This window comes from Pleurodeles waltl, chromosome 2_2 (assembly GCF_031143425.1).
Source record: "Pleurodeles waltl isolate 20211129_DDA chromosome 2_2, aPleWal1.hap1.20221129, whole genome shotgun sequence".
Taxonomy (NCBI): Eukaryota; Metazoa; Chordata; class Amphibia; order Caudata; family Salamandridae; genus Pleurodeles; species Pleurodeles waltl.
Window position 1 is genome coordinate 348,816,927 of NC_090439.1, and position 25,682 is coordinate 348,842,608.

Here is a 25,682-nt window from a genome sequence, read left to right on the forward strand (position 1 = left end):
GTGTCCCCCCCCGGTGCCCTACAAAACCCCCCTGGTCTGCCCTCCGAAGACGCGGGTACTTACCTGCTGGCAGACTGGAACCGGGGCACCCCCTTCTCTCCATTGAAGCCTATGCGTTTTGGGCACCACTTTGAACTCTGCACCTGACCGGCCCTGAGCTGCTGGTGTGGTAACTTTGGGGTTGCTCTGAACCCCCAACGGTGGGCTACCTTGGACCAAGAACTGAACCCTGTAAGTGTCGTACTTACCTGGTAAAACTAACAAAAACTTACCTCCCCCAGGAACTGTGAAAATTGCACTGTGTCCACTTTTAAAATAGCTATTTGTGAATAACTTGAAAAGTATACATGCAATTGAAATGATTCAAAGTTCCTAATGTACTTACCTGCAATACCTTTCAAACAAGATATTACATGTTAAATTTGAACCTGTGGTTCTTAAAATAAACTAAGAAAATATATTTTTCTATAACAAAACCTATTGGCTGGATTTGTCTCTGAGTGTGTGTACCTCATTTATTGTCTATGTGTATGTACAACAAATGCTTAACACTACTCCTTGGATAAGCCTACTGCTCGACCACACTACCACAAAATAGAGCATTAGTATTATCTCCTTTTACCACTATTTTACCTCTAAGGGGAACCCTTGGACTCTGTGCATGCTATTCCTTACTTTGAAATAGCACATACAGAGCCAACTTCCTACATTGGTGGATCAGCGGTGGGGTACAAGACTTTGCATTTGCTGGACTACTCAGCCAATACCTGATCACACGACAAATTCCAAAATTGTCATTAGAAATGGATTTTTGCAATTTGAAAAGTTTTCTAAATTCTTTAAAGTCCTGCTAGGGCCTTGTGTTAGTCCCTGTTAGCATCTCCTTTTAGAGTTTAAAAGTTTGGTAAAAGTTTGAATTAGATTCTAGAACTAGTTTTAGATTCTTAAAAAGTATTCCAACTTTTAGAAGCACAATGTCTAGTACAGATGTTAATGTGGTGGAACTCGACACCACACCTTACCTCCATCTTAAGATGAGGGAGCTAAGGTCACTCTGTAAAATAAAGAAATGAACCATGGGCCCCAGACCTTCCAAACTACAGCTCCAGGAGCTGTTGGCAGAGTTTGAAAAGGCCAACCCCTCTGAGGATGGCAACACAGAGGATGAAGATAGTGACTTGGAGGGTGATTCCCCCCCACCAGTCCTATCTAGGGAGAACAGGGCTTCTCAAGCCCTGACTCCACAAATAATAGTCAGAGATGCTGGTTCCCTCACAGGAGGGACCAACAACTCTGAAATCACTGAGGATAACTCCAGTGAAGAGGACATCCAGTTAGCCAGGATGGCCAAAAGATTGGCTTTGGAAAGACAGATCCTAGCCATAGAAAGGGAAAGACAAGAGATGGGCCTAGGACCAATCAATGGTGGCAGCAACATAAATAGGGTCAGAGATTCTCCTGACATGTTGAAAATCCCTAAAGGGATTGTAACTAAATATGAAGATGGTGATGACATCACCAAATGGTTCACAGCTTTTGAGAGGGCTTGTGTAACTAGAAAAGTGAACAAATCTCACTGGGGTGCTCTCCTTTGGGAAATGTTCACAGGAAAGTGTAGGGATAGACTCCTCACACTCTCTAAAAAAGATGCAGAATCTTATGACCTCATGAAGGGTACCCTGATTGAGGGCTTTGGATTCTCCACTGAGGAGTATAGAATTAGATTCAGGGGGGCTCAAAAATCCTCGAGCCAGACCTGGGTTGATTATGTTGACTACTCAGTGAAAACACTGGATGGTTGGGTAACTGGAAATGAAGTGTATGACTATGTTGGGCTTTATAATTTGTTTATGAAAGAACACATTTTAAGTAACTGCTTCAATGAAAAGTTGCATCAGTATCTGGTAGACCTAGGTCCAATTTCTCCCCAAGAATTGGGAAAGAAGGCAGACCACTGGGTCAAGACTAGGGTAACCAAAACTTCCACTGGGGGTGACCAAAAGAAAGGGGTTACAAAGCCTCCCCAGGAGAAAGTGGGTGACACTAGAAACAAAGAAAAAGAGTCCCCTGTAGGCCCCCAAAAACCAGACCAGGTGGGTGGGCCCAGAGACACAACCCAAAACAAAGGTGGGTACCAGGGTAAGAGTTGGGATGCCACTAAGGCATGGTGCCATAACTGTAAACAGACAGGGCACCACACCAAGGACACTTCTTGTCCCAAAAACAAACCCCCTAGCAAAATCCCAGGGGTGACCAGTGTAGCCATTGGGGATGACTCCTCAGATGAGGAGGTCTTCATAGCCTTCAACTGGAAAAAGGGCCCAACAGGTGAGTTGGAGATTCCAGAGGGAAGTAGACACTTCCACCACCTACTGGTGAATGGAATCCCAGCCACTGCCCTGAGAGACACTTGTGCCAGTCACACTATTGTGCATGACAGGCTGGTGTTCTCAAACCAGTACATCCCAGGTGAGATGGCCAGAGTAAGAGTTAGCCCAGACAGGGTCACTGATAGGCCTCTGGCTTTTGTGCCCATAGAAGTGGGTGGGACTTTTAGCTGGAGAAGGGTGGTAGTCAGTACAGACCTCCCCCTTGATTGTCTCCTTGGAAATGACTACCCAGAGGTTAGTCAGAGCCCAAGAGAGGAACTGGTCCAGTGCCAGTCCTCTCCCAAGGATTCTGGAGTGCCTGCCTCTGCAGTAAATGCAAGTAGGCCCCAGAAGAAAAAGGAAAGGAAACAGAGTAGGAAAGGTGGACAACCTTTAGCCAAGGTTCCAGCAAGCCAAGGAGATTCTGCTCCAGTAGAGGAGAACTCCAAAAGTGGCTCTGATAAAGTCCAACCTGACCCACAAGAAGTCCTGGCTAGTCAGGCAACTGTTAAGCCTGAGTGGGTGGCTCCTCAGCTAACAGAAGAAAGAGTGGAAGAAGGGTGCTTACTACAAGATGTGGTAACCCCCCACTCTAATACAGCAGACAGGCACCCTGAACCCAAAGAAGCCTGTAACTTAGCCCCTTCCCTTGTAGGTGAAGAGCTAAAGGTGTGGTTCTGGGCACTGACAGCTGTCAGTGGCCTCTGCTGGGTGTTAGCCTTTATGGCTGCACTATCCTTGGCATGGTGGTCTGACCCCATGCCAAATAACAAGTTAGGCCCCCTGACCCTGTTGGTCATGGTGGGGTTACTCCAGCTCTGGGTAACCTCTTTGGGTAAGCTAGGGGTGACCCTGGCTAAGATAAGATTAGCAGAGGTGGATACCTCTAACCCCAAAATAGAGAGAATGGGTGAAGACATAAAAAGCACAGACAAGAGGCAGTTCAGACTAGGTCCTATCACTGTGGAAGTGGGTCAGTCCCCCAGAGGGAATGACCTGAACAGGAGGATGTAAGGCAGAGTAGGCCCTGCAACAAACCAGCCTATTTCCTCTACTCTTCCTCGCCTGACAGACTAGGAAGACTCTCCCAGCTTTGGCTGAGTCTCCTGGCCTGTGGGCTGGGGGGGGCTTGTGTAAAGAAATGGCTCCCTGTTGCAGTTACCCCCCACTTTTTGCCTGATACTGATGCTGACTTGACTGAGAAGTGTGCTGGGACCCTGCTAACCAGGCCCCAGCACCAGTGTTCTTTCACCTAAAATGTACCATTGTTTCCACAATTGGCACAACCCTGGCACCTAGGTAAGTCCCTTGTAACTGGTACCCCTGGTACCAAGGGCCCTGATGCCAGGGAAGGTCTCTAAGGGCTGCAGCATGTCTTATGCCACCCTAGGGACCCCTCACTCAGCACAGACACACTGCTTGCCAGCTTGTGTGTGCTGATGGGGAGAAAATGACTAAGTCGACATGGCACTCCCCTCTGGGTGCCATGCCAACCTCCCACTGCCTGTGGCATAGGTAAGTCACCCCTCTAGTAGGCCTTACAGCCCTAAGGCAGGGTGCACTATACCACAGGTGAGGGCATATGTGCATGAGCACTATGCCCCTACAGTGTCTAAGCAAAACCTTAGACATTGTAAGTGCAGGGTAGCCATAAGAGTATATGGGCTGGGAGTCTGTCAAAAACGAACTCCACAGCCCCATAATGGCTACACTGAAAACTGGGAAGTTTAGTATCAAACTTCTCAGAATAATAAACCCACACTGATGCCAGTGTTGGATTTATTAAAAAATGCACACAGAGGGCATCTTAGAGATACCCCCTGTATTTTACCCAATTGTTCAGTGCAGGACTGACTGGTCTGTGCCAGCCTGCTGCTGAGAGACGAGTGTCTGACCTCATGCGGTGAGAGCCTTTGTGCTCTCTGAGGACAGAAACAAAGCCTGCTCTGGGTGGAGGTGCTTCACACCTCCCCCCTGCAGGAACTGTAACACCTAGCAGTGAGCTTCAAAGGCTCAAGCTTCGTGTTACAATGCCCCAGGGCACTCCAGCTAGTGGAGATGCCCGCCTCCTGGACCCAGCCCCCACTTTTGGCGGCAAGTCCAGGAGAGATAATGAGAAAAACAAGGAGGAGTCACTGGCCAGTCAGGACAGCCCCTAAGGTGTCCTGAGCTGAGGTGCCTCTGACTTTTAGAAATCCTCCATCTTGTAGAAGGAGGATTCCCCCAATAGGGATAGGAATGTGACCCCCTCCCCTTGGGAGGAGGCACAAAGAGGGTGTACCCACCCTCAGGGCTAGTAGCCATTGGCTACTAACCCCCCAAACCTAAACACGCCCTTAAATTTAGTATTTAAGGGCTCTCCCTGAACCTAGAAACTAGATTCCTGCAACAACAAGAAGAAGGACTGCCTAGCTGAAAACCCCTGCAGAGGAAGACCAGAAGACAACAACTGCCTTGGCTCCAGAAACTCACCGGCCTGTCTCCTGCCTTCCAAAGAACTCTGCTCCAGCGACGCCTTCCAAAGGGACCAGCGACCTCTGAATCCTCTGAGGACTGCCCTGCTTCGACGACGACAAGAAACTCCCGAGGACAGCGGACCTGCTCCAAAAAGACTGCAACTTTATCCAAAGGAGCAGCTTTAAAGAACCCTGCAATCTCCCCGCAAGAAGCGTGAGACTTGCAACACTGCACCCGGCGACCCCGACTCGCTGGTGGAGAACCAACACCTCAGGGAGGACCCCCGGACTACTCTACGACTGTGAGTACCAAAACCTGTCCCCCCTGAGCCCCCACAGCGCCGCCGGCAGAGGGAATCCCGAGGCTTCCCCTGACCGCGACTCTCTAAAACCTAAGTCCCGACGACTGGAAAAGACCCTGCACCCGCAGCACCCAGGACCTGAAGGACCGGACTTTCACTGCAGAAGTGACCCCCAGGAGTCCCTCTTCCTTGCCCAAGTGGAGGTTTCCCCGAGGAAGCCCCCCCTTGCCTGCCTGCAGCGCTGAAGAGATCCCTTGATCTCTCATTGACTTCCATTGCGAACCCGACGCTTGTTCTAACACTGCACCCGGCCGCCCCCGCGCCGCTGAGGGTGAAATTTCTGTGTGGGCTTGTGTCCCCCCCCGGTGCCCTACAAAACCCCCCTGGTCTGCCCTCCGAAGACGCGGGTACTTACCTGCTGGCAGACTGGAACCGGGGCACCCCCTTCTCTCCATTGAAGCCTATGCGTTTTGGGCACCACTTTGAACTCTGCACCTGACCGGCCCTGAGCTGCTGGTGTGGTAACTTTGGGGTTGCTCTGAACCCCCAACGGTGGGCTACCTTGGACCAAGAACTGAACCCTGTAAGTGTCGTACTTACCTGGTAAAACTAACAAAAACTTACCTCCCCCAGGAACTGTGAAAATTGCACTGTGTCCACTTTTAAAATAGCTATTTGTGAATAACTTGAAAAGTATACATGCAATTGAAATGATTCAAAGTTCCTAATGTACTTACCTGCAATACCTTTCAAACAAGATATTACATGTTAAATTTGAACCTGTGGTTCTTAAAATAAACTAAGAAAATATATTTTTCTATAACAAAACCTATTGGCTGGATTTGTCTCTGAGTGTGTGTACCTCATTTATTGTCTATGTGTATGTACAACAAATGCTTAACACTACTCCTTGGATAAGCCTACTGCTCGACCACACTACCACAAAATAGAGCATTAGTATTATCTCCTTTTACCACTATTTTACCTCTAAGGGGAACCCTTGGACTCTGTTCATGCTATTCCTTACTTTGAAATAGCACATACAGAGCCAACTTCCTACATCGGACATCCGATCAGTGGTGGGAACTGTAAACTGTAAAACAAACCCACACTGCTGCTAGGTGTTGTGGGACCTATCGTCGATGTGCAGAGTACCTTGGCAGGGTACTTGGCAAGCACTCAGTAGCTAAAACCAGACCTCCAACACCAGCTCCTCCAGAGACGGAAGCAAAGTGTTCCTACAGTAAGGACTTTTGTACTCCCGAACCCTTCTGCAACCCCAGAAGGTACTCACTCTGATGACTCAATTTTAATGGACATTTTGCAGCCTTCAGGGGGAGCAGCGCCACAGGCTCAGAAACACCAACAGAAATTAACTTCTGATGCATCGATTAACAACTTCCTCTCTTTGGAGCCTTACTTCTGCTGAAAACATGTGGGTGTTCTTTCTTATAACGACAGTACAGCACGCAGGCACATCTCTATTGTTGCCCATGTGGCAGACAGCCCCCTCAGTGCATGTTGCTGATGGAGAGCAGCAATTTCACACAGTTAGTCCTATGAAAGCAATCTGTCCAATTTATTTTTCCTATGTAATGTAAGCATGTCTCGTGCACCCTCACTTTGTGACCACCTTCTGTAATGCAGCTTAACGTTGCTTTATAGCTAGGACTGTGCTATCTAAATAACACATATTAAGGTTGCTTTTCTAAGGTAGGCAAGAGTTCATTTAACAAGGAGGGATCCTACTTCCAACCACCGGAGACGGCATGGAGGGACACTCAGTGCAGAGCGCCCAGATTACACCCTGATTTACAACCTTGTTTATAAAGAACTGAAGCTAAGCTGTAAGCTGAGAACAAGAATGCTCTGCAAGTGCTTCACCGAACATAAGCAGGAAACAAAGAAAAAAAAAGTCCCCTGAAGAAGATATCAACAGGACAAAGTGTAGTTATACAGTAGTTGTTCCCTGCTCCCAAAGAGAAAAAGGAAGGACTAACAGACATGACTGACCACTAGCAAGGAGGGATTTTTAAATGACCCTGAAACTAACAAATGAAATAGCTGGGAGCCCACAGAAGTATACTTAAAAGTAAACAAGAGGTTGTACATTTAGTTTCGACCTAAAAACGACATGGCACACAGCCTGTGTGCCATGTCCCTTGTCACTGGATGCAATATATGTAAGTCACCACTACAGCAGGCCTTAAAGCCCTATGGCAGGGTTGAGGACATATCTGCAATAGTAGATATGCCCCTGCCAAGTCTTTGGCGATTCTCAGACATAGTGAGTGAACAGGGATGAGATTTTAAGTACATGTGCTGGACATTGGTCAGTACGAATTCCCCAGCTATATGATGGTTTCACTGAAAATAGGAATGTTTGTTACCAAACATCTCATATTACTAAACCCCCACTGATACCAGTGATTGATTTATTAGCACATGCACCCAAAGGACACCTTTGTGATGCTCCCTGAAAAACATACCTTTTATGTGTGTGCTGGCTGGCTGACTAGTTCTAACTAACTTGCCAACACCAGACGCATTTCTGACCCACAAGGGTGTGGGCTTTTGCTCTCAGGTGGACAGGAACAAAAGCCTACTCTGGCAGGGGTGTTATCACACCCCTCCCAACAGAACAACGTTCAATTCTGCATTTCAGGGAAGGAGGCTTCAAAGAAGCCCACTGCCCTTGGTATGCAGATCTGGTTTCACTCAAAAGAGAGATACCGACTCCCCTGACCCAGGGCCCATTTGGCACTTGGAAAGGTGGGACATTTAGTATTCAGAGAGATGTGTCCAACCCTAAAGTCTGTACCAACCCTAAGGTGAGCTGCCTGATGTGGACACAAGATTTCCAAATCTGGCATTTTGGTGTTGGCAGAAGTAGGAACTCTGGGACAGGGTTATGCCCACTTCCCAAATAAAGTGGTCATATAGGGGGCATAGTGACACCAGGGATAAGTAGCCCATTGGCTACCACCCTACACTCCCCAAACACCTCTAAATTCAGTATTTAGGGGAGCCCCTGGCACCTGCCACTAGTAAATCAGATTATTGATGACCTTTGAAGAAGGAGGACACCCAAGAGCCACAAAAGCAAAGACTGAGGAAGGGGCACTTGAATTTGCCCCAGCCCTGCAGGCCTGTCTGCTGTTTCTGCCGATTTGCAGCAAAGTCCACTCATCCTGCAAGCTGCTATTACTCCATAAGCCTGGGAGGATGGCCTACCTTCAATAAAGCCCCAGGAGCTCCTGGCATCTTGTAGGCACCTCAAGAGACCTGAGGAGACTCCAGGCCAGAAAAACCTGACACCGGAAAGCACCACTGCACCTGTGCCGCGTAGCCTGAGCTGAAGTGTGCCAATGGTGCCAATGTGGTCCCCCAGCCCTCCAGAGACAGAGACAACCTTGGACTTGCCCACTGTTGACTCCCCAATACCACCTGCAGCCTCTGTCAACAGGCCCCCTCAACTGCCGGTGGAGAAAACCGAACGCCTCAGGACATGTCTGTACTTGTATCCTCTGGCCAGTGAAGAAGAGGAACTAAGGTGTCCCCAGGTCCCCAAGTACCTCAAGACTTGAACCCACCTGTTGGTTCTCCTCGACTGGATTCTCTGTCCAAACCTACAGCTTCTTTTCAACCTGAACAATCGCCATTGACTAACATTGGCCTTTGGATGCTGTACTGCACCCGGTCACCCCAGTGCCGCCCGGTGTGACCTGTTGGTGTGTGTAGGAAAGTCACTCTTTTTGGCATGGTTAGCCCTACTTTCTGCCAATTTATAGTGTGTTTAGACTGGTTTCGCTGTGGTGCCGGTAACCAGGACCCCAGTGATTGTGCTCTCTCCTCTAAATTTGATTGCTTTGGTACTCTTTACACCCCACATTTGTCACTCTAGTGTACCCCTGTAAGTCCCTCATTTATGGCACTTAGGTAGCCAGGGTATTGGTATACCAGGGGTTCCCCATGGGCTGCAGCAAGTATTATGCCACCCATGGAAGCCCATGCAAACTGAGTCTGCAGGCCTGCCATTCAAGCCTGCATGAAAAGGTACAGGCACCCTTTCACTGCTGGTCACTGCACCGGGGCAGGTTCCTGTGCATAAGGGCACCCCTGCATGAGCAGAGGTGCCCCTTTGAACTCCAGTTCCAATGCACTGGACTTCGTAAGTGCAGGGAAGCCAATATACCCATATACTGGCCACAAGTCACACTACCTGTGGCCCAGCTACACAATGCTAACTCCGAGCCCAAGTCATGTTTGGTATCACACATGTCAGAATCATACCCCAATACTAATGCCAGTATTGGTGGCATGATTCCATGCACTCTGGGGGCTCCTTAGAGAACCACCCAGTATTGCTCCTACCACTCTTCCAGGGTTTTGGGGTCAGCCCACGCTGCTGCAGCCCCTCAGACAGGTTTCTGCTCTCCTGCTGCTTGACCAGCTCAAGCAGAGAAAGGTAGAACAAAGGATTTCCTGTGGGAGAGGGAGGCAGCACCCTCTCCCTTGGAAATATGTGTTACAAGGCTGGGGAGGGGTAGCCACCCCACACCACTGGCTTGCTTTGAAGGGCACATTTGGTGCCCTCCTTGCACAATCTTTTTTGCACCACTCCAAGGACCCCTCGTCCCTGCTCTGGTGCGAAACCACACAAGGGAAAGGGGAGTGACCACTCCTCTGTCCATCACCACCTCGGAGGTGGTGCCCAGAGCTCCTCCAGGTAGCCACTTGATTCTGCCATCTTGAAAACAAGATGTGCAGAGGCCCCTGAGAGCATCTGGTAAGGTCAGGACAGGTATCTGATGTCAGTGACCCCCCTCCGATAGGTGGTCACCCTGCAGAGTGACCAAACCCCCTGTTAGGGATATTTAGGGACTCCCTTGCGAATGGGTTCCCAGATTCAGCATGCAAGACTACACCAGGACTCCTCTGCATTGACCTATTTTGCTCCTGGCCACGGGAACTGCTGCTGGACTTCACAGGAACCAAACAAGCCTGCATCTCCCGAGACGACCTCGCATTGCAACATTGTTTCTTCTAATTCTTCCAGCAATTGCAATATTTCCAGAGCTGTGCATCCTATGGGGTTGGCAAGACTTCAGCTGCACCAAAGAAGCAAGAAGGACCTTCCATTGGAGTGAAGGACTCACTCCCCTGCATCTGCAGGCACCTAAGGCAACAACGACTGGCTGCTGGGATCTTCTGCTATCCGGATCCAGGAAGAATCTACAACACAGGTGGTGGTTCTGAGTGGTCCTCTTGGGCTTTTCTACCTGCTGTCCATCTTTGGAGATGGTGAGCCCTTGCCTCCCCTTGCAGGAGAGTACCCCTGTACACTGCAACTCTTGCAGCAACCAAGGCTTGTTTACTCGTGCTCCAAGGGATCATCAGGCAACAAGTAGCCCCACCCTCCAACACTTCATCCTTGCAAGGACAGTCTCTCCTCTTATGCTGCTGTGACGTGGGACTCCCAAGCAGGTGTGCTGACTAGGCCTCACTGCCACTTACTGTGCCTGCTGCCAGTGGGTTGCCTGTGGGGGTTGCGACTGCTTCTGCTGGTTCTTCCAACTGCTGAGGATCAGCCTGGAGTTGCCTCCATGGGTCGACTCCCCTGGTCCTTGCTGGTCCTCTTCTTCTCTGCAAATCCTCTTCTGCCCAGATTTACATTTGCCAAGGCTTGTTGGTGGTCCTCCTGACCACTGGCCATCTGCGATCCGGCGACCTAAGTGGGAAATCATCTGCATTGCTCCAAGGACCTCTCTGCAGCTCCTGGGCTCCACAGCTGATATTCACCTTCTCTCATCAACCCAGATCTTCATCCATAGAAGGGTGGGTAGTGGCTCCTGCCCCACCTGGACACTCCTATGTGGACTGGACTCTGGCCCTTCTTTTGCAGGTCCTCGTCTTCCGGAATCCACCAATCCATTGGACTGGTCCTGGTCTTGCAATCTTCCTTTTCCAAGTACCCTTTTTAGTCTTTGGGAACACCAGGTAACTTACCTCTGCTCTCTTGGTTGGTGGGGGGGTCACCTAGGTACTCACCTCGGTAGGACAGTGCCCTCTTTCTTGGCATGGTTACCCCCATTTTCTGCCTGTTCAGTGTGTTTGACTGTGTTCACTGGGATGCTGCTAACTAGGACCCCAGTGATTATGCTCTCTCCCTTCTAACTTGGTAACTTGTATCATTTTCACCCCATATTTGGCATACTGGTGCCCCCATGTAAGTCCCTAGTATATGGTACACAATGGACTGCAGCATGTATCATGCCACCCATGGGGAGCCCATGCAAAGTGTTCTGCAGGCCTGCCATTGCAGCCTGCGTCAAAGGGTTCATGCACCCTTTCTCAGCATAGGTCACTGCACCAAGTCACTATAAGTCACCCCTATGGCAGGCCATCCTAGCCCACAGAGCAGGGTGCAAGTACCTGTGTGTGAGGGCACCCCTGCACTAGCAGAGGTGCCCCCATGAACTCAAGTGCCATTTTCATGGACGTCTTGAGTGCGGGGACACCAGTTTACGCTTGTACTGGACATAGATCACTACCTATGTCCAGCTACATAGTGCTAACTACTAACCGAGGCATGTTTGGTATGAAACATGTCAGAATTATACTTCAGTACTGTTGCCAGTATTGGAAATATGATTTCATGCACTCTGGGGGATCTTTAGAGGACCCCCAGCATTGCTCCTACAAGTCTTCCAGGGTTTTCCAGGCAGCCCAAGCTGCTACCACCTCTCAGACAGGTTTCTGCCCTTCTGCTGTTCGAACAACTCAAACTCAGTAAGGCAGAACAAAGGATTTCCTTTGGGAGAGGGGGGTTACACCCTCTCCCTTTGGAAATAGGTGTTACATGGCTTGGAAGAGGTAGCCTCCCCAAGCCAAGCCACAGGTATGCTTTGAAGGGAACATTTGTTGCCCTCTGTGCATAAACCAGCCTACACCAGTTTTGGGACCTCCAGTCCCTGCTCTGGCGTGAAACTGGACAATGGAAAGGTTCTGCCATCTTGAATCCATGGTGGGCATGGACCTCTGGGAGCATCTGAGTGGCCAGGCCAGGCAGGTGACGTCAGAGCCCCCTACTGATAGGTGGTCACCTGGCTAGGTGACCAATCCCCCTTTCAGGCCTATTTAGGGTTTCTCTCTTGGGTGGGTCCTCAGATTTTGCTTGCCAGATTCCAGCGGGACTCCTCTGCAACCTCCATTTCTACTTCTAGCCACTGGAACAGAGATTGGACCCTCCAGGAACCGACAATCTGCATCCACGAAGAAGACTCTTCTTGCGAAATTGTTTCCACAGCTCCTTCCAGCTTCTACAACCTTTTCCTGGCTGTGCATCCTCTGAGGGGGCAAGTCTTCAGTCTGCAAGAGAAGGATGAAGGAATCTCCCTAGGAGTGAAGGAGTCACTCCCCTGCATCCACAGGCACCTACTGCAATGACGACTGGCTGTGTGGATCTCCTCTCATCCTGAGCTGTGTGGATCCTGCATCACTGGTGGTGGTCCAGAGTAGTACTCTTGTTCCTCTCTGACAGCTGTCCAGCTATGGTGGAGGTAATCCTTTGCCTTCCCATGCAGGACAGTACCCCATGCACCACGTCTCCTGCAGCTGCCAAGGCTTGTTTGCATCTCCTCCAAGGGAACTTCAGGCTACGTGCAGCGCCAGCCCTCAGCACTCCTTCCTGCGATGCACAGCCATCTTTGTGGTTCTTCTGTGGTGTAGGATCCCTTTATTTAGTACTGCATGGGCTCCTTCTGCAAATTCTGTGTCCCCATCCCGTGGGACTCCTCTGGGTGCCTCCTTTGCTCCTGTGTGCTTTCTGTGTCACTGAGGGTCCCCTCTGACTCCCTCTCCTGGCTTGAGTCCTCCTGGTCCTTGCTGGTCCCTGGCAGCACCACTGTTCCACTAACCGTGAATTTGCCTTTGCCAAGGCTTGTTGGACTAATTGCTGCACCAACACCCATCTGCAATCTTCATTCCAGGGTGGGACATCTTCTGCATCCCACAGGAACTCTTCTCCGGCTTCAGGGCTGCAGTGCTGATCTGTTCTTCCTCACTGTCGACCAACTCCTGCAAGTACAGCTGGGTGGGTAGTAGCTGCTACTCCTCCTGGACTCCAGTGTGGCTTTTGGACTTGGTTCCCTCTCTCCACAGGTCTTCCTCTCCAGGAATCCACCACTGGTTTCTTGCAGTCTTTTCTGGGTGTCTTCTTTTCTTCTTTTCCTTTCTTTTGGGTAGTGTGGGGAAATACCAGTGATTTAGTCCTGCTTTCCTGGTCGCTGAGGGTACTGGGTTACTTACCTCAGTGGTTTTCTAGTACTCCCAGCTCCCCTCAGCACATTCCACTTACCTAGGTTGGGGTCCTGTGTTCGCATTCGATTTTTTTAGTATATGGTTTGGGCTCCCCCTAGGGTCACTATCTTCTTTTGCACTGTTTTCTTACCTTTTCTTTGCCCATTACTATTTACTAGTGTATATAATTAGTGTATTACTAACCTCCTATTGGAGGGTTGCCCTTCTAGTACTTTGTGGTATTGTGTGACCAAAAATAAAGTACCTTTATTTTTGTACAACTGAGCATTTTCTTTTATGTGTGTAAGTTCTGTGTTACTACAGTGGTTTTGCATGAGCGTTGCATGTCTCCTAGATAAGCTTTAGCTGCTCATCCACAGCTACCTCTAGAGAGCCTGGCTTCTAAACACTGCCTATCCTTCACTAATAGAGGTTACCTGGACCTGGTATAAGGTGTAAGTACCTTAGGTACCCACCACACACCAGGCCAGATTCCTACAACCTCTTAGGGTCCTGAATTCTCCCAGTTCCCTTCTAACTACTCCACATCCTTGGGTGGAGGACCTCACTTCGCATTCCACTATTTTAGTATATGATTTGGCCCCCTATAGGGCTCTAGCTATTTTCTACTATTTCTTGCCGTTGCTTCTTGTTTCTATATGCTAATTCATAATATTAACTGTGTATATATAGTGTGTATTTACCTCCAGTTGGGGAATCGCCTATAAGTAATCTAAATCAGTGTTACTGTAATAAATCACGTTTATTGTGTAACACTGTGTGGTTCATTTCATCTGTGATAAGTTACTGTGTGACTGCGGTGGTATTGCATGTGCTTCACACTCCTCCTAGGTAATTCTTGGCTACTCACCACAGCTACCACTAGAGAGCCCCGGCTTCCTAGACACTGTTTCACTAACTGATAGGGGTTGCCTGGATCTAGTATAAGGTGCAAACACTATGGATGTCAGCCACACACCAGGCCAGCTTCCTACAGTGCGGCCTTGGACCGTGCCCCATACTCACCTTGAGTCCCAGAGATTGATCCCGTAAGTTGTTGTACTATACCTGAATGGAGTACTTATTTTTCTTCCATAGAATAACATTGCAGCTTCTGAAAAATGCACTGTGACTTTTGAAACCTGAAAGTACTTTTCTTGAAAAACATACTTTCCTGATAATATTGATTCTGGTGCCTAAATATATGCATAGATACTTGCTATTTTTTTAAATTGGTGTGGAGCTAGAGCAAGCAAGCCCCTGTCCCGTAGTAAAGCAAACCCTGTACTCTTTGCACAATATATGTCATTTTGATATATTATATAAAGAGCCAGCTTCTTACAGAAGGCAGTTGTGTTCTTAGGATTATGTCCAATCAAGCAGTCGCCAAAGCAATTTCACCAAAGGACTGCAATTTACATTATGTACTTACCAAGTGCTCTAAATTAGCTAAAGTAAGGTTTGTTTGCTCAGCCAAATCATCAGCTTTCTCAATTTTGTTTTTGATGGAGGAGTGTGATTGAACAGCATTGGTTGCATTTAGGGTCACATTTCTGACCTCTAAAAGAGAACTAGGGAAGAAAAGAAAACACATGTAAGTCACACCTTAGCATACCACCACTGGGTAACTGACATTAGATGCAATCAGTCCTCAGACACTAGACAGAACCTCCTCACAGTCATGCACTCAACATAGCACTAAAGTGATGTAGTTGGCAAACATCTGCCAAATCAATAGCACTGTCACACACTACACCAACATACTTCCTAGAAACATCCAGAAAGATATGGCATATATAAAGCACAAACACACTCTTACATTCACATCACAGCATATGAACCAGACCTGAATTGTGATTCATGTATAAAAAGTACTATACTTTAGGTAAACAATAAACAATTGACCGCTCAATCAGTAGAGAAATGGAAAGTATGAGTCCTTCCACATACCCACCCAACTAACCTATAGAAACCACTGCAAAACCGAACAATGTACAAACTACAGAGTAACCACACGCCAACAAACGCCAATCAAACAACAGACATTGTCCTAGAATAATTAATTCAGTCCCATTGCTGGCTTTGATAGGCCCACTCAAATTAGCACCCAGGTAGACGCTGCGCTACAATACCATAATAGTGTTTTGTGCTATACAAAGATTTCTAAGGTGATTTGTGCCTATACACTCTTACAAGATAAGTGCAAACAATATGTATTGACAAATTGAATGTGCAAGTTCAATTATCTTGAGTGTGATCCTTCAGGAAAGAATGGAAAATACAGGAGCCCTAGACAGCATGAGCAAGCAGCGTCATTTAGAGCCCCTGCATATAATTCATTCTATCATATCGGTAAGCCGTGTCTGTTGATCTGGACTAAAACATATCTAAGTTATGCTAAGGACTGTGCTCATTGTACTTATACACACATTAGCAATTTCAGTCAAATTGACCAAGTTATGGTTGATGCAGTAAGAATCTACGGTGGCCCAGAGAAACTCTTACCTCCCTAGTGAATATGCAAGGGCTTGAAGGTCAGCTGCATAGTCCTCTGCTTTGTAAACTAGGTCAAGCGCTTCCCGTTTTGACATCTGCATGACCAGGTTATCCACATGGAGCCTTAAGTTGGCAATCCACAGCATTATTTCATCATGATGGACATCTAAAGCCTATACAAACAAACAACCCATTTGTTAGCAGCCAGTTATTCTAAAGGCACTGGTGGTGAAGCAAGGCTTAGGCTGGCACTTACTGAGGTAGCATTAATCACATCTTCTGAAATATTAACAGTGTCGTCCACCAGGGAGACTCCTTCTTCCAGGGAAAAGACTGACTGTTTTTTGGCCTCCAAGATGTTTTGTTTTTTTCCCTGTCACACAAAGGATTTTGTGATCAGCAACATGACATTTCAAATGTTCAGAGTTAATTATCTCACTCTATAGTTTTTATTTTTTATTCTCTAGGAATGTCTATGTATCGCTTAAAAACTCAGGAACAGAATATACATTTTATCATGATGAGTTCAGCAGATGGATTACACAAAACCTAGTCTGGCAACAGTTTAGTATGGCTTTTACTTACATTCAGTTCCACCATATTACTCTTGAAAAGGATGTGAAGGCGACGGGCTTCAATGGTGTTTAGGTGGGCTTCAACTATCAGTTCCTTGGCCTCAATTAGATGATTATGGTGGTTTTCTAAAAGAACTCCAATATTTTCTATTTTTGTTTTCCTGTACGGCTGAGATTTCTCAAACTCCTTCTTAACGCGCCGTGAAACATTTTCAGCAGCTCTGTAAAAAACAGCAATATAAAATAATCATATACCTACAAACTTCAAATTCTGAACAGTGTGAATCGCCAAATATAAAACTAATTCCAAGATACAATGTGGCATGAACGAGACATGAGCAGAATCAAGGTGGGACTTGAAAGTAATATAAGATTCAATACCTCAGGTCTGCTGACCAGCAGTGGTTCCTCCATTTGGGCAGAGTGTTACCCACTGCTGCAAGAGCAGCAGAGGTGAAGAATAAAATGGTAATAAAATGAAATTATTACCATTTTATTTTCCGCTACTGATTTTAGCCCAAGCCAAGAGTCAGGGAGGGGCCATTGCTACTAATTTGCTGCAGGGGAGGAGTGTTGCCCACTCCTGTTTAAAGTATGTCACTTTGACTGGCTGTCTTGCAGCAATCAGCCTGACATGCTCTCCTTAAACCTTACCATCCCAAGCGGTCTTAGACAGCTGGGTGGAGGGAAGGCACAGAGCCTCAGAGCCTTAAGGAGCGATGAGCCAGCTCGCTCCAACTAATCCTGGTGCTTTTTTCATGCTGCTAATATTATCATCTGCATGCGAAAAGCATCTGGAGTGGTACAGGGGAGTTTTTTGATGTTCAGAAACTCATGCTGGGACTGCATAAGAGAACCCTTAGGACAAGGACGCGTAGGTAAGTAAATATTTTCATTATTCTTTACTTTTTTGACACACTAACAGGCACTGTGAGAAACATGCACTGCTTTCTGCCTCAAGTTCAGAGGGCTCAATTATGGCCCCTCTATAAATAACACTGTTAACGGACCATGATTGAGATCTTTGGCATCAAGGCTAAAGGCATTTATCTCAATGGTTGTCACTGTGTTAAAACATCCACTTCGCTCCAGCGCTCCTCTACTTCTAATTGTCACCGCCCTCCGCTACTGCTGACTACATTAAAGACTTTACCAACTTAAATCATACATACACAAAATCCAAGACACCTTAACCGCCTGGCCACATATTCATTTTTATTTATTTACTTCATGTAATTAAATCAGAATAACAACATAATAGGAGCAAAAAAATACCAAAAGAACATATTACAATTAGATTATGGGATAAAGTCAATAAATAGGGTTGAGGGAGCAGGAAAAGTTAAAAAGGCGGTAGTATTTAATGGGATCTCCCCTCACTAACCCATAAATTAAGCACCAAATATATACCAAAAAGCGAAGAGTACAATTAAATATGAGTTATACTTTTGCAAAATAAGTGTCACCACCATGTACAGGCTACAGGAAAATTAGCACAGGAAAACAATGTTTTTAATGTGACATTAATGGAAAAACAACTAAAAAATAGGGGAATGAAATTAACTACCTAGCCATTATTCTCCTGAGATTATTCCTTAAGTATTAAAGTGGTTACTTATCAGTAGGAGTAGTTTTCCAGCCTCAAGAATTTTCTGGATTTACATGCTGTGCATCTATACCACGTTAAAGGGATTGGGTCCGTAATTGTGTGCTGTTTTTCTGTTGTGTTTTTTTTTGTGGGCATTGTCAACCTCCATTTAGTGATAAGTCCATCCCCTGTGTGATGTCAGATGGCAACACAGAAGCTCCTGTGCACTGCCGCCATCTTCAGATTCTTTTCTCTCTCTCTCCTTCTCTGTTATTTTTTTAATAACTTCCTCCAGTCTTGAATCATTGATTCTCCTCGCCTGGAGGAGTTGCCCGTGAGCCCAAAAAACTTTTCAGGCTGCAAAACTGCTGCTACTGATAAGCAACATTTTCATTTTGCAGCATGAATCCTTTTCTGGATTCACATGCTGTGAATCTGATTACATAGCAGTGTTTGGTTCTCTGAGAAGGATGGGTTGAAAAGAGGATGAATTGGCAAACAGATGCTGTAGTGTACTGTAAGGAAATGCCTCCTTGGCATGGTTACCCCCTGACTTTTTGCCTTTGCTGATGCTATGTTTTGAATTGAAAGTGTGCTAAGGTCTGCTAACCAGGCCCCAGCACCAGTGTTCTTTCCCTAACCTGTACTTTTGATTCCACAATTGGCACACCCTGGCATCCAGGTAAGTCCCTTGTAACTGGTACCCCTGGTACCAAGGGCCCTGATGCCAGGGAAGGTCTCTAAGGGCTGCAGCATATCTTATGCCACCCTGGGAACCCCTCACTCAGCACAGACACACTGCTTGCCAGCTTGTGTGTGCTGGTGAGAACAAAACGAGTAAGTCGACATGGCACTCCCCTCAGGGTGCCATGCCAACCTCACACTGCCTATGCAGTATAGATAAGTCACCCCTCTAGTAGGCCTTACAGCCCTAAGGCAGGGTGCACCATACCATAGGTGAGGGCACCAGTGCATGAGCACTGTGCCCCTACAGTGTCTAAGCCAAACCTTAGACATTGTAAGTGCAGGGTAGCCATAAGAGTATATGGTCTGGGAGTCTGTCAAACATGGACTCCACAGCACCATAATGGCTACACTGAAAACTGGGAAGTTTGGTATCAAACTTCTCAGCACAATAAATGCACACTGATGCCAGTGTACATTTTATTGTAAAATACACCCCAGAGGGCACCTTAGAGGTGCCCCCTGAAACCTTAACCGACTATCTGTGTAGGCTGACTGGTTCCAGCAGCCTGCCACAACCGAGACATGTTGCTGGCCCCATGGGGAGAGTGCCTTTGTCACTCTGAGGCCAGTAACAAAGCCTGCACTGGGTGGAGATGCTAACACCTCCCCCAGGCAGGAGCTGTAACACCTGGCGGTGAGCCTCAAAGGCTCACCCCTTTGTTCCAGCACCGCAGGGCACTCCAGTTAGTGGAGTTGCCCGCCCCCTCCGGCCACGGCCCCACTTTTGGCGGCAAGGCCGGAGGAAATAATGAGAATAACAAGGAGGAGTCACTGGCCAGTCAGGACAGCCCCTAAGGTGTCCTGAGCTGAAGTGAATCTAACTTTTAGAAATCCTCCATCTTGCAGATGGAGGATTCCCCAATAGGATTAGGGATGTGACCCCCTCCCCTTGGGAGGAGGCACAAAGAGGGTGTACCCACCCTCAGGGCTAGTAGCCATTGGCTACTAACCCCCCAGACCTAAACACGCCCTTAAATTTAGTATTTAAGGGCTCCCCTGAACCTAAGAATTGAGATTCCTGAAACCTACAAGAAGAAGAAGACTGCTGAGCTGAAAAACCCCTGCAGAGGAAGAACAGAAGACACCAACTGCTTTGGCCCCAGTCCTACCGGCATGTCTCCTGCCTTGCAAAGAACCCTGCTCCAGCGACGCTTTCCAAAGGACCAGCGACCTCTGAATCCTCAGAGGACTGCCCTGCTTCAAGAAAGACAAGGAACTCCCGAGGACAGCGGCCCTGCTCCAAAAGACTGCAACTTTGTTTCAAAGGAGCAGATTTACAGACCCCTGCAACTCCCCGCAAGAAGCGTGAGACTTGCAACACTGCACCCGGCGACCCCGACTCGACTGGTGGAGAACCAACACCTCAGGGAGGACCCTCCGGCGACTCCGAGTCCGTGAGTAACCAAAGTTGTCCCCCCTGAGCCCCCACAGCGACACCTGCAGAGGGAATCCCGAGGCTCCCCCTGACCGCGACTGCCTGAACCTCAAGTCCCGACGGCTGGAAAAGACCCTGCACCCGCAGCCCCCAGCACCTGAAGGAACGGAACTTCTGTGCAGGAGTGACCCCCAGGAGGCCCTCTCCCTTGCCCAGGTGGTGGCTACCCCGAGGAGCCCCCCCCTTGCCTGCCTGCACCGCTGAAGAGACCCCTTGGTCTCTCATTGAAAACCATTGAAAACCTGACACGTGTTTACACACTGCACCCGGCCGCCCCCGCGCTGCTGAGGGTGTACTTTTTGTGCTGACTTGTGTCCCCCCGGGTGCCCTACAAAACCCCCCTGGTCTGCCCTCCGAAGACGCGGGTACTTACCTGCTAGCAGACTGGAACCGGGGCACCCCCTTCTCTCCATTGAAGCCTATGTGTTTTGGGCACCTCTTCGACCTCTGCACCTGACCGGCCCTGAGCTGCTGGTGTGGTAACTTTGGGGTTGCTCTGAACCCCCAACGGTGGGCTACCTTGGACACAAACCTGAGTCTTCTAAGTAATTTACTTACCTGATAAAACTAACAATAACTTACCTCCCCCAGGAACTGTGAAAATTGCACTGTGTCCACTTTTAAAACAGCTATTTGTGTTTTATATGAAAAGTATATATGCTACTGTAATTATTCAAAGTTCCTAAAGTACTTACCTGCAATACCTTTCAAATGAGATATTACATGTAGAATTTGAACCTGTGGTTCTTAAAATAAACTAAGAAAATATATTTTTCTATAACAAAACCTATTGGCTGGATTTGTCTCTGAGTGTGTGTTCCTCATTTATTGCCTGTGTGTATGTACAACAAATGCTTAACACTACTCCTTTGATAAGCCTACTGCTCGACCACACTACCACAAAATAGAGCATTAGTATAATCTTTTTTTGCCACTATCTTACCTCTAAGGGGAACCCTTGGACTCTGTGCATACTATTCCTTACTTTGAAATAGTGCATACAGAGCCAACTTCCTACATTGGTGGATCAGCGGTGGGGTACAAGACTTTGCATTTGCTGGACTACTCAGCCAATACCTGATCACACGACAAATTCCAAAAATTGTCATTAGAAATTGATTTTTGCAATTTGAACTATTTTTCTAAATTCTTAAAAGACCTGCTAGGGCCTTGTGTTAGATCCTGTTTAGCATTTCTTTTAGAGTTTAAAAGTTTGTGAAAGTTTGAATTAGAACCTAGAACTAGTTTTAGATTCTTAAAAAGTATTCCAACTTTTAGAAGCATAATGTCTAGTGCAGAGATGAATGTGGTGGAACTCAACACCACACCTTACCTCCATCTTAAGATGAGGGAGCTAAGGCCACTCGGTAAAATAAAGAAAATAGTGATGGGCCCCAGACCTTCCAAACTACAGCTCCAGGAGCTGTTGGCAGAGTTTGAAAAGGCCAACCCCTCTGAGGATGGCAACACAGAGGATGATGATAGTGACTTGGAGGGTGATTCCCCCCTACCAGTCCTATGTAGGGAAGACAGGGCCTCTCAAGCCCTGACTCCAAGCATAATAGTCAGAGATGCTGGCTCCCTCACAAGAGGGACCAACCTCTCTGAAATCACTGAGGATAACTCCAGTGAAGAGGACATCCAGTTAGCCAGGATGGCCAAAAGATTGGCTTTTGAAAGACAGATCCTAGCCATAGAAAGGGAAAGACAAGAGATGGGCCTAGGACCCATCAATGGTGGCAGCAACATAAATAGGGTCAGAGATTCTCCTGACATGTTGAAAATCCCTAAAGGGATTGTAACTAAATATGAAGATGGTGATGACATCACCAAATGGTTCACAGCTTTTGAGAGGGCTTGTGTAACCAGAAAAGTGAACAAATCTCACTGGGGTGCTCTCCTTTGGGAAATGTTCACAGGAAAGTTTAGGGATAGACTCCTCACACTCTCTGGAAAAGATGCAGAATCTTATGACCTCATGAAGGGTACCCTGATTGAGGGCTTTGGATTCTCCACTGAGGAGTATAGGATTAGATTCAGGGGGGCTAAAAAATCCTCGAGCCAGACCTGGGTTGACTTTGTAGACTACTCAGTGAAAACACTAGATGGTTGGATTCAAGGCAGTGGTGTAAGTAATTATGATGGGCTGTACAATTTATTTGTGAAAGAACACCTATTAAGTAATTGTTTCAATGATAAACTGCATCAGCATCTGGTAGACCTAGGACCAATTTCTCCCCAAGAATTGGGAAAGAAGGCGGACCATTGGGTCAAGACTAGGGTGTCCAAAACTTCCACAGGGGGTGACCAAAAGAAAGGGGTCACAAAACCTCCCCAGGGGAAGGGTGATGAGACAGCCAAAACAAAAATAGTAAAGAGTCTTCTACAGGCCCCCAAAAACCTGCACAGGAGGGTGGGCCCAGAGCCTCTTCACAAAACAATCCGGGGAACAAAGGGTAAAAACTTTGATCCCAAAAAGGCCTGGTGTCGTAGCTGTAGTCAGTCTGGACACCAAACTGGAGACAAGGCCTGTCCCAAGAAAGATACCACTTCTAACTCCACTCCAGCTAAAACTGGAATGGCCAGTGTAAGGAAATGCCTCCTTGGCATGGTTACCCCCTGACTTTTTGCCTTTGCTGATGCTATGTTTTGAATTGAAAGTGTGCTGAGGCCTGCTAACCAGGCCCCAGCACCAGTGTTCTTTCCCTAACCTGTACTTTTGATTCCACAATTGGCACACCCTGGCACCCAGATAAGTCCCTTGTAACTGGTACCTCTGGTACCAAGGGCCCTGATGCCAGGGAAGGTCTCTAAGGGCTGCAGCATGTATTATGCCACCCTAGAGACCCCTCACTCAGCACAGACACACTGCTTACCAGCTTGTGTGTGCTAGTGAGAACAAAATGAGTAAGTCGACATGGCACTCCCCTCAGGGTGCCATGCCAGCCTCTCACTGCCTATGCAGTATAGGTAAGACACCCCTCTAGCAGGCCTTGCACTATACCATAGGCGAGGGTACCAGTGCATGAGCACTGTGCCCCTACAGTGTCTAAGCAAAACCTTAGACATTGTAAGTGCAGGGTAGCCATAAGAGTATATGGTCTGGGAGTCTGTTTTACACGAACTCCACAGCACCATAATGGCTACACTGAAAACTGGGAAGTTTGGTATCAAACTTCTCAGCACAATAAATGCACACTGATGCCAGTGTACATTTTATTGTAAAATACACCCCAGAGGGCACCTTAGAGGTGCCCCCTGAAACTTAACCGACTATCTGTGTAGGCTGACTGGTTCCAGCAGCCTGCCACACTAGAGACATGTTGCTGGCCTCATGGGGAGAGTGCCTTTGTCACTCTGAGGCCAGTAACAAAGCCTGCACTGGCTGGAGATGCTAACACCTCCCCCAGGCAGGAGCTGTAACACCTGGCGGTGAGCCTCAAAGGCTCACCCCTTTGTCACAGCACCGCAGGACACTCCAGCTAGTGGAGTTGCCCGCCCCCTCCGGCCCCGGCCCCCACTTTTGGCGGCAAGCCCGGAGAAAATAATGAGAATAACAAGGAGGAGTCACTGGCCAGTCAGGACAGCCCCTAAGGTGTCCTGAGCTGAGGTGACTCTAACTTTTAGAAATCCTCCATCTTGCAGATGGAGGATTCCCCCAATAGGATTAGGGATGTGACCCCCTCCCCTTGGGAGGAGGCACAAAGAGGGTGTACTCACCCTCAGGGCTAGTAGCCATTGGCTACTAACCCCCCAGACCTAAACACGCCCTTAAATTTAGTATTTAAGGGCTTCCCTGAACCTAAAGATTTAGATTCCTGCAACAACAAGAAGAAGGACTGCCTAGCTGAAAACCCCTGCAGAGGAAGACCAGAAGACAACCACTGCCTTGGCTCCAGAAACTCACCGGCCTGTCTCCTGCCTACCAAAGAACTCTGCTCCAGCGACGCCTTCCAAAGGGACCAGCGACCTCTGAATCCTCTGAGGACTGCCCTGCTTCGACGACGACAAGAAACTCCCGAGGACAGCGGACCTGCTCCAAAAAGACTGCAACTTTATCCAAAGGAGCAGCTTTAAAGAACCCTGCAATCTCCCCGCAAGAAGCGTGAGACTTGCAACACTGCACCCGGCGACCCCGACTCGGCTGGTGGAGAACCAACACCTCAGGGAGGACCCCCGGACTACTCTACAACTGTGAGTACCAAAACCTGTCCCCCCTGAGCCCCCACAGCACCGCCTGCAGAGGGAATCCCGAGGCTTCCCCTGACCGCGACTCTCTGAAACCTAAGTCCCGACGCCTGGAAAAGACCCTGCACCCGCAGCCCCCAGGACCTGAAGGACCGGACTTTCACTGCAGAAGTGACCCCCAGGAGTCCCTCTCCCTTGCCCAAGTGGAGGTTTCCCCGAGGAAGCCCCCCCTTGCCTGCCTGCAGCGCTGAAGAGATCCCTTGATCTCTCATTGACTTCCATTGCTAACCCGACGCTTGTTCTAACACTGCACCCGGCCGCCCCCGTGCCGCTGAGGGTGAAATTTCTGTGTGGGCTTGTGTCCCCCCCGGTGCCCTACAAAACCCCCCTGGTCTGCCCTCCGAAGACGCGGGTACTTACCTGCTGGCAGACTGGAACCGGGACACCCCCTTCTCTCCATTGAAGCCTATGTGTTTTGGGCACCACTTTGAACTCTGCACCTGACCGGCCCTGAGCTGCTGGTGTGGTAACTTTGGGGTTGCTCTGAACCCCCAATGGTGGGCTACCTTGGACCAAGAACTGAACCCTGTAAGTGTCTTACTTACCTGGTAAAACTAACAAAAACTTACCTCCCCCAGGAACTGTGAAAATTGCACTGTGTCCACTTTTAAAATAGATATTTGTGAATAACTTGAAAAGTATACATGCAATTGAAATGATTCAAAGTTCCTAATGTACTTACCTGCAATACCTTTCAAACAAGATATTACATGTTAAATTTGAACCTGTGGTTCCTAAAATAAACTAAGAAAATATATTTTTCTATACAAAACCTATTGGCTGGATTTGTCTCTGAGTGTGTGTACCTCATTTATTGTCTATGTGTATGTACAACAAATGCTTAACACTACTCCTTGGATAAGCCTACTGCTCGACCACACTACCACAAAATAGAGCATTAGTATTATCTCTTTTTACCACTATCTTACCTCTAAGGGGAACCCTTGGACTCTGTGCATGCTATTCCTTACTTTGAAATAGCACATACAGAGCCAACTTCCTACATTGGTGGATCAGCGGTGGGGTACAAGACTTTGCATTTGCTGGACTACTCAGCCAATACCTGATCACACGACAAATTCCAAAATTGTCATTAGAAATTGATTTTTGCAATTTGAAAAGTTTTCTAAATTCTTTAAAGTCCTGCTAGGGCCTTGTGTTAGTC

The 25,682-nt window shown here is 47.8% G+C and overlaps 1 protein-coding gene across 1 annotated transcript in view; it reads right to left on the reverse strand.

The window, feature by feature from the left end:
• LAMA1 (laminin subunit alpha 1) overlaps nt 1–25,682 on the reverse strand; it is a 979,910-nt gene that overhangs the window by 249,247 nt on the left and 704,981 nt on the right. The window contains exons 37-40 of the mRNA XM_069219856.1: nt 16,510–16,720; nt 16,181–16,297; nt 15,934–16,097; nt 14,861–14,999 (exon numbers count right to left, since the gene is read on the reverse strand). Coding sequence (XP_069075957.1) covers nt 14,861–14,999; nt 15,934–16,097; nt 16,181–16,297; nt 16,510–16,720 — 631 coding nt within the window. The remainder of the gene's footprint in view (nt 1–14,860; nt 15,000–15,933; nt 16,098–16,180; nt 16,298–16,509; nt 16,721–25,682) is intronic.